At 38.3% G+C, this 9,545-nt stretch overlaps 2 protein-coding genes across 2 annotated transcripts in view; one reads left to right on the plus strand and one right to left on the minus strand.

Moving 5' to 3' along the window:
- Window positions 1-5,856, plus strand: part of LOC107718166 (kinesin-associated protein 3-like) — a 35,274-nt gene extending 29,418 nt beyond the window's left edge. The window contains exon 19 of the mRNA XM_016525145.1: window positions 5,583-5,856. Within this exon, the coding sequence (XP_016380631.1) occupies window positions 5,583-5,667 (85 nt within the window). The 3' untranslated portion in view covers window positions 5,668-5,856. The remainder of the gene's footprint in view (window positions 1-5,582) is intronic.
- Window positions 5,857-7,260: 1,404 nt separating this feature from the next.
- The window catches only part of LOC107718132 (protein Niban-like), a 32,494-nt gene continuing 30,209 nt past the window's right edge, over window positions 7,261-9,545 (minus strand). Inside the window, exons 13-14 of the mRNA XM_016525111.1 lie at window positions 8,612-8,723; window positions 7,261-8,516 (exon numbers count right to left, since the gene is read on the minus strand). Of these exons, the coding sequence (XP_016380597.1) occupies window positions 7,516-8,516; window positions 8,612-8,723 (1,113 nt within the window). The 3' untranslated portion in view covers window positions 7,261-7,515. The remainder of the gene's footprint in view (window positions 8,517-8,611; window positions 8,724-9,545) is intronic.

A 9,545-nucleotide genomic window follows, 5' to 3' on the forward strand; every position in this document is an offset into this window, starting at 1 on the left:
ACATGTTTAAACTCAATAAATATAAGCAACACGTTATTCAATGCTTTTTACTTTTGCATTTACTTCTAGATTTATATATTAAGTTGCTCAAGCAATTGGCAAAACATTTAAACTACTTTTCTTACGTTATCACAAACTTACCATTGACAGAAATAGTCAGCTCTACTGCCTTTTCTTTTGCATTGAAATCTTTATTACAACCAATCCTGCGGTTCATAAAGAACTTTGTTTCATAAAGAACTACCTCCACTAGTGCCATCTCTTATTGCCAGAGGCGGACAGTAACTAAGTACATTTACTTGAGTATTGTACTTAAGTACACTTTTTGAGATAGATTTGGTGCGGAAACGATATCTGCACCGCGCCGCTACTGGATCGCACTGCCAGACCGTAACCGTGTGCAGTGTGCACGCTTTATTAATCCGTTAACATGCGCGCACTGCAAACGGAGTGTGTGTGAACTTGGCATTATGTGTGTGCGCTGCGAGTGTGCATGAGCGCTCAGTCTCCAGGAGAGCGCGCGAGCGCTGAATGGTTAAACACTGGCAAGAATTAAAAAGAAAAGCAATTTATAAACTTGACGACGTGACACTGCCTCGACTGTGCAAGTGACAATTCCTGTGTCAACTAGCTCGCTTATAGACAGACGCGATGTGTGGTGATTTGAAGCCAATTGCGTATTTTAAGAGAGAAAGAGAGAGCGCGCGCGGTGATTCACTCACGCTGTTTGTGAAATTACGTCTCACACAAGGTTTTCAAATTACTTTATAAGTTATTTAATGAAGAAATATGAAGGTGAGTACCTCACCTTCAGCATTATAACAGAGACTGAGACGGTGCCGCTGCATGTCGTGCCAAACCTCTCACGGCAGCGTCATCAGCTTGAGATCGGTTTTTTGAGATCGGCCTTTTAGAGACCGCCGATCAATCATCCCAACGTGATTATCGGCCGATAGTTATCGGTAGCCGATCAATCGGAGCACCCCTAAAATATATCATATCTTTTGTTAAAGGTTTTTGTTTTTTGTTTTTTTAAAAAGAAACCTCAATAATAGCACTTTTGCTAGAAAACACTGGCATATGAAACACAGCTGTGTTCATACCGGTAATATTGATCCAGTTCTAACTGATGCTTCCAGCACTCTTACAAGTCATCCTAATGTAAGCCATCTACAGTACAGATAATATTACATCAGTGATGAACATATATCAGTGTAATTCAACAACAGTCTTTAATGCATCACAAATAGCCATACAGTTTGAAAGGCATAACACAACACATGTAGTACATTGAAAACAGCAAGTAACAATCTGTTTGTCGCACTGTCCCCAGACCATCAGGCCATTGTTTACTGTACCTGTTTTCTCCCATCAGTTTGGTTTTTAGGTCTTCATAAAACAGCAAATCTTCTACATTAAACAATTTTAGCTTTTGTACTTTTCTTTTAATCATTTGGATAGTATGATCACAGCTGTTCAACAAAGCACCAGGCTCTCTACTCTGACGTTTTCTTACTCTCTGTCAACGACACTCTTTTGGCCCAATAATAAACATGCCTTTTAAGTCCTATGTAGCCAAATATATTGTCCACATTCCTCTACAAACACACACACACACACGAGTACAGATGAAATAACATTTCACCTCTCCATCCGATCCAGTGCTCACGTTGACTCTCTCAGCCTGCCAGAGTTGATCTGTGAGGAAATGGATCTCCCACTTGTGTTCGATATGCAGCTCTGATAGTACATACCTACACTTGTAGTCTAAACTTGCCCTGATAGTGCATACTTCATGCCATCTATTTCACTGGACATGTTTATTATGCACTGTGTGCTTTGTATGGAGAATGCGCTGCTCGTTGGCCTGTTTGTTTTGGCTGGGTGGGGATTTGGGCACTTTGCAGACTGACGGCTGGGGCGCTGAGTGCCGCCGGGCTGTCATGTGGGTGAGGAGAGAAGCAGGGATCCAGATGGAGAGGCGAGCTCTCCAGCAGCTCTTTGTAAAGCGATACATTTCAAATATACACTGAGGGTTGGGGGGCAACATTAGGGTCCTGGGATGAATGGTTTAATTTGAGTGGGCAGCTCTGAGTGACAGAGGTTACAATAATAATCAAATAGAGTTTCAGCCTTTACTTAAGACGCTTGTGAAACGATGTGTGTGAACACAGGCCTTTTGGAGTGGTTTACTTCACGTCCAACCTGAGAGACAGGTATTTGATTAATTCAAGTGGTCCGTCAGGATTCCCATGTAGGGTTGCGTGGTATATCAGTAATATATATATTAAATGTATATATAAATAAAACCCAGATTGCTTAACTAAAATCATTTGCATTCTTAGTATGGCAGAATTTATGTGTAATTGTGTTTCAGTAAGATTTAGATTTTTAAGAAAATAATACTTTTTTTTTCATAAAGGACACATTAAATTGAGAATAAGTGTCTATAAAAAGATTTATATTTCAAATAATTGCTTATTTTAAACTTTGTAGTTATCAAAGAATTCTAAAAAATATATATATATAATGTTTTCCACAAATATATTAAGCAGCACAACTGTTTTCAACATTGATAGTAAGAAATGTCTCTTGAGCGCAAAATCAGCATATTATGAATGATTTCTGAAGGATCATGTGACACTGAAGACTGGAGTAATGATGCTGAAAATTCAGCTTTGCCATCACAGGAATAAATGACCAATTTTAAAATAGAAAACATGTATTTTAAAATGTAACATTTCATAAAAAACATTTTCAAGGCAAAAGTGACACCACTTTGGATAAAAACACAAATAATGCATTAATGTGAATAATGTATACATAGTATAGAGTGTTTTTTTTTTTTTTTTTTTGTACATTTGCTGATTGTTCAAAATGCCAAAATCCAGTTCAGACGAAAGAGAAACAAACGAGTAAAAGCTCACAAATATGACAGTTTTGAATAATTATACACAGTTTTATCATACTGTGTCCTAGATATCCTTATAATAATCACCAGAACCCTGTTGATTCCCACCCCTAGAGATCGAGAATGAAGACAGATGAGGTGCTGGATCAAGCTAAAACAGGCCACTCTGTCTGCAGATGGGCTTCTGATGTCCCCGAGGAAAACCAGTTCTCTGTGCGTGTCTTTTGTGTGCACGCATCAGACTGACAAATCCACCTTTATTCAAGCCGTGTGGCACACTGCGTGTCCCTAAAGCCTTGGACGAGAACCCAGGAGGAAAATAAAAAAAAAGGGATGTGGACACGCAATCAGGCAAAGGAAAGGGGAAAAGGGGGGTGCTGTTGATTTGACACAGCCAAGGTAGGGCATGCAAACGGAGAAGTGACAGGAACGGGAGATCAAAGCACAGGCTGGAGAACAACTTGGGGGGGGAAAAAAGGAGGAGAAACGTCCTTTTATAAAAGAGCCGAGGCCCGTTTCCTGAACAAACACACTCTTCTGAGCTATGAAACAATGTCTGGTTAAAAGGGTCTTTTTTTTTTTATGGGCACCTTTGGCCGTTTCCCCTCCCAGAACGTCAGGGCTGACCTGGCTCCCTATGAGCTGTCAATCCCATCCCCACTCAGTTTTTATTGCCCTGTTTTGAAGCCCCGTGCAGGAAGAGGTGACAGGCTGCCTCATAATTGGACAGGAATGTGCTCGCTACGAATCACAGGCCATAAATCGTAGAATATATTCACATTAATACTCATTTTCATATCAGACCGAGTTCATTTTCGGGCGTTAATATCATCCTGTAATTAATGACGTGATGATACCAAGTTGAAACTCTGATAACTCACAGCTATAAATTCTCAGCACAATAAAAGCTCTCCCTCTGTAGATGATTATCCTGAACTCTGGAAGCCTGTATTTCTTTCTAAAGAACTTGCTTTCAAGGAAAGGCCAAGTGCGGAGGTAAAATTTAGTCAAAAACAGAGGCTTAGAGCACCTACAGGTGGCGCTGACCCGCACATGAATCCCTCTTACCCGCTGTTCAAATTCAGCCTGACAGATCTGGCAGGCCAATAGGAAAACGACATATTTTAGACAGCAGAGAGTGTGTGAGTCGGGATGCTAAGAGGAGCTGTGTTTGATTACTGGAGGTCATGAGGCTAAAAACAACACAATGTAATGTGGGCACATAGGGGCAAAGCAAACAGCTCATAATTTAAAGGATGTAGGCTTGAACCTGTTGGTTTAGAGAGAGGCAGACAGAGGCGACGGCCAGTTTTTTTCTAAAAACTACTGAACTTTTTTGGCTCTGTGCATCCTGAATGAGTGTAAAATGCTTGTCGAGGTGCAAGCAGGATAGGAATGTGTTTTAACTCTCAGTTCTGCACACTGAGAACACTGAAAAATGAAACATCACTGTTGATTTCGTTAAATCTTAGACTCATCAGATTTACATGAATATATTTTGTATGTCACAGTCTGTATTGCACCCTGCCAATGGCCAACAGCATGCAGTATGTTAAAAGCTTACACTGGTCACTGAATTAAAATTTTAGCATTACATGGGACAATATGTGGCACATACTATACTGTGGTATCTTGGACAGCAGGTAAATGTTTTTAAGGAAGCTTGACGTTTTTATTTTATACTCTTATATTGGATTTGTTCTTTTTTTATGTCTCTGGCTGTTTTTATTGTTGAGTCCGTCTCGGTTTTGTTTGTTGATTCATCTTGTTCTTGTTCAAGTATATTGTTAGTGCATTCATTTTTTATATTCTGTGTTCACTTCTTATTTAATGTAATTCTAACAACTAATCGTAATTGGTGTCAGGTTATGAAATGTATCCAGTCAGTGTGCTTGAACCACTACCACAAAAATTGATGTTTTATTATTTATATTTAATAACATATCTGTATATGTGAGAATATTACTTTTTTATCTCCCCAAAAATGTTTTCAGGAATAATAGTTCATCAGAAATGTAAGAGCTGAATAAATCACACTGCTGTTATTCCAAATACAGTACACATTCATATATTTTGCTGGAAAACTATGGCATATAGTACAAAATGTGTGGCCCAATTTATTCTCAAATTATTCTCACATTGTCAATTTACTCTGCCTGATGCTTCAAACTCAAAAAGTTATATATATATAGTTAATATAAATTATATTATGTAAGTTATATAGGCAAATTTACAATGTTCAAGCCAAAAACACTTGCCCCCAGTTTCACAGACGAGGCTTAAGCCTAGTCCCAGACTAAAATGCATGTCTGGGCTGTCTTACCTGAAAGAAACTTGCACTGACATATCTTAAAATAAGTTTGTGCCGTTGTTTCGTCTCAAGATGCACACGAGTAATGTTATTTTCTAAGGCACGTTTATAAAAAATACTTAAATGTCCTAATTGAACTATGGCCTGATCCTGGCTTAACCTAAGCCCTGTCTGTGAAACCAGGCCTTGATGAATTAATGTCTAGTTGGCAGCACATGACAATACAAAATATAAAAGCTGAATGATGTTTCTGCCATCTCTCCTGATAATATGTATGGAAGAAGGCCATCTAGTGCCTCTTAGAGGAAACATGTTAACAGTAACAGTTTATGCTCACTTGATTCACATCTCTTTCCTCAGCAATGGAGCCGACGGACGTCCTGCCACTGCCTACGGCTTTCGACCTGATGAGCCTTTCTTCCACGGCTACGGCTCCACCAGATAGAGCTGCTGCATCTTACCGTTCACTACAAGACAACTTTTTTTCTCCTACAAAACTCAAACGTTTCAAACCAACCAATCTCTTCCAGAAAATGTGGGCCCACCCTTGGATTTAAAGGCAGGATTAATAGCGAGACCCCAGTAAAATGCTTGGTGATGCTTCATAATAACTTTTAATTATTCATTAATAAAAAGGTCAGTAGTTCATGTACATTCAAATATGAATGCGAAATGCTATTTTATATTCAAATGTTTATAAATTGAGTTTTCTTACTGTTTGAATGTACACAAATAATCCTTTAAGCATTACATAATGTTATCATGCTTAACAGATTATCTGTGTACATTACATTATCTTATATAATGCATTATTATTTATGAAGGATATTATGAAGTGCTGTTGTTCAGTTGGCTTCATTTGGTTTGAAGACTTCTTGATCTTACGATCTTAGAGACATACAGAGTACAATTTAATTTGCTTCATGCTTCCACCTTAGTTACTAATGACTAGAGTTAGATTTTAGTTTTCAAAATAGTCTTTATTTATTTTTTACACCCTTTCTTAGGTTTTAGGGAGTGCACTTTAATAGTATAAAGTATATTCACTGAACACGAATGACTATGTTCTCATCTTCATATTCACTAAATAATAATCAGCTAAAATGTTACTGACCGATTTATCCTGTTCTCATTAACCAGAGTTGACCGCATAAATGGATAAACTGCATTAACAGCTTCATGATGGTGTAGCATCACTCACTTTATTCAAAATATCTTGCACTAATTGTCATGTATAACAAAACTACGCTGTGTGTGTTAGCTTATGTAAGTAGACATTATTCCTCTGAGAGATATTTATGAATTAACGACCTAATAATGTCCAGGGTTCATTGCTGTGAAAATTGTTTGAGTCTTATAACGCTTTTAAGTAAGGTGCTAAATGCTGCCTCTGGTGCAATTTTATGATATTGTTTGAACTTGGGGATTATATGTTTCTGATTGAGATGTAGCGCGTGTCTGTTCATTTTTAAGTCTTATTTTAGAGCACTGTAAATTAATTTTAATTTATCTCAATGAATTCAGGACAGCTCTGTATTTCCAGACACAAAATGTGCCTCCTAACATCTTGGCCTTTGCTGCTATCAAGATCCTGTGAGTTTGACGGATTCATGTGAATTGACCTTAACTGCAAACAGAAGAATTAAAACAATGCACTGATGAACTGTCTCTGTTTTTTGTAAATTTATTTAACACTCTCACTGTTATAATCATATGTACAAAGGTACTGTGTCTCATGTTCAGAAAATCTACAGCATGGTGCAAAATAATTGTTTAGTGATCAGCACAATCTCCTGTTATTTACTATAAAGAATAAGTTGTCTGTACAGACCAGTACAATACATTAATAAATTAGTCAGTCTACCAAAAATTGTGTACCATCTAGAAATGTAGAGTTTCTATTTTTTTGTCATTCAATTTTCTGAACATTAAAAAAAAAAAAAAAAAGTTTCACCATTAAATGTAAGTATTGAAAAAGAACAAAAACTGCAAGTACAAAGCCATCTCAATATATATGTGTATGTATATCGTTTTTTTTTTGTTAATATGATACAAGAGGAAGTGTTACAAAAAGACTGAATTCTGTTTACATAGGCACTTGGTTTTTTAGTCAGAGTCAAAGTATTTAAAAAAATTAAAAACAATGTCAACAATTTGATTATTATTAAAAATAGTAAATGTGTATGAAATGATGCAACTAAAAAATAGAAAATATCACATGGAAACACTACTTGGTTTTGTTAGCAGAGCTGGATAGTTGATAAAAACACATCAAAACATCATTCAAACCTTTTTAAGGCTGGTTTTCAGCACAAGGTCTCACTACGTCCTCTACCTCGATGACCTCCATGATGAGATTTCGGATATCCTGCACACTGTCCGCGGTGTCCTCCGGTGAATCCGTGCTCACAGCGCCGCTGTGCTTCTCCAGCTCTGATGTTAAAGCAACAGCGCCCCCTACAGGACCACCAGGAACTGAGTCAAGAGGAGGAGAAGGACTATCTTGTGTTTCATTTCTATTCTCATCACTAGAAGGCGCTGCCTCACACGCCTTGTTATCCACCACAACACTGGCATCCACAGCAGTGTCTTCAACACATACGTCTGGGAGAACTTCACTGTTGATTGTCAGGTTAACGTCAGGTTGGACAATATGGACACGTTCCTCTTTGACTTCAGACTTAGGAGGACTTGCACCTTCACTTTCTTCATCTGCTTCCACATTTAGATTTTCAGAGGCGATAACGAGAGGAACAGGAGTTTCTTCAGCTGTTGAGTTGAGATAGACTGCTCGGTCTGTACTAACCGAACATCCCTCTGTATCTTCATCCTTCGCTTTAGAAGAAGGTGTGTCTGGTCGTGAAGAAGATGAATCTTCTGCAGATGAGATGGTTTCTGGTTTGGTTGAGGAAACGTCCGTCTCTGAGACCTCTGGAATGGGTGATGAATGATTAGGGGATGTTGGTGGAACGTCTGGTTGAGTTGTTTCAGAAACATGTAATGGTGATGTAGGTTCCACAGATTCTGGAGAAGGCACTGTAATCTTCACTGTAGGAATGACTGAAGCAGCATGTGTCTGCTGGGTGGCTTCACTGACGGATCCTCCTGATGGAGAGGTGATCTTCTGCTCAGCTTGTTGAGAGAGAGCCACAGAGGCCGGTCTTTGTGGTGGGCTGGAGGGGGCAGAGAGGGGCGGCGTGCGGCTGTCAGCCAGGCTGCTTTGACTAACACATTGCAGGTCAGTACTGTCAGCAAACAGGTTGTTTTTCTTCAGACTGGCTGCCTCCTTCACCACTGTACAGCAAAAATATTGACGAATATGTTGATGTTTTGAAGTAATCCATATGTCACAAACACTCAAAACAAACAGCTAAAACTGTTTACTGTACCTTTGTTCACTTCATTATTCAAAAGGTTGAGCAGTATGTTCTCATAGACATTCTCCACTTGAACGAAGTTTGTGTAATCAGCAAAGATGAACTGTTCAAAATTCTGAAGCTCCTGCAAAAAGAGAAAAAAATCAGATAACATTTCACACAAAACTACCCCTAACTGGAGGTACTAATCACCACTGTATTTGTGCAATAAGATCAAACTAAATCATGACAGACTGGCACAATTAATTGGCACAAACACATCGTATTACTGTCAGCAAGGACAGAAACCCAAACGTGGACAGAGTACCGTATTAAAGTAGCCTGAAAGAGTTTCCTGATAGTGTTTACAGTGCAGTAAAATTTTACTAATTGACTTTAATTAGTTAGTTCTTTTTAGTTAATCAAAAACAGTCAACTAAACCAGTGAAGTCTGATTCCCGAATGAATGACTGTAATGAACTGGTTCTTTTCAGTGAATACAACACATACAGTGCTGCCAGCAAAGTCCAATTCCTGAATAAACGGCTCAAATGTGTCAGTTCTTCAATAGTGAATCAAACGCATTTAGCCAGTACACTCTGATACCCGAATTATTGACTCTAATAAAATTGTTTTTATTTTTAGTAAATCTAAAGATACACATTTTGTTTTGTCAGTAGTATTTGACAAATAATGAATATATTGCCATCTTATTGTTTAGTATTATTGTTTTAGATATACTTAAAGGCACAATATGTAATTTTTCGCCGCTAGAGGGCGCCTATTCGAAACAAACAAAGAAACAAAGGCGTAGTTTGATGATGCCATGACTGAGTGTGGAATCATGGGAGTTCTTCATCCCCACAGCCGATGCAATCCGACGGGACTCGGGCAGAAATCATGTTCATGGATGAGCTAATGATTTATTAACGTAGTAGAATGAAGCAGGGTGAGGCTGAAAGCCGTC

Source organism: Sinocyclocheilus rhinocerous, unplaced genomic scaffold, assembly GCF_001515625.1.
Source record: "Sinocyclocheilus rhinocerous isolate Xijiao unplaced genomic scaffold, SAMN03320098_v1.1 scaffold480, whole genome shotgun sequence".
In the NCBI taxonomy this organism is placed as follows: domain Eukaryota; kingdom Metazoa; phylum Chordata; class Actinopteri; order Cypriniformes; family Cyprinidae; genus Sinocyclocheilus; species Sinocyclocheilus rhinocerous.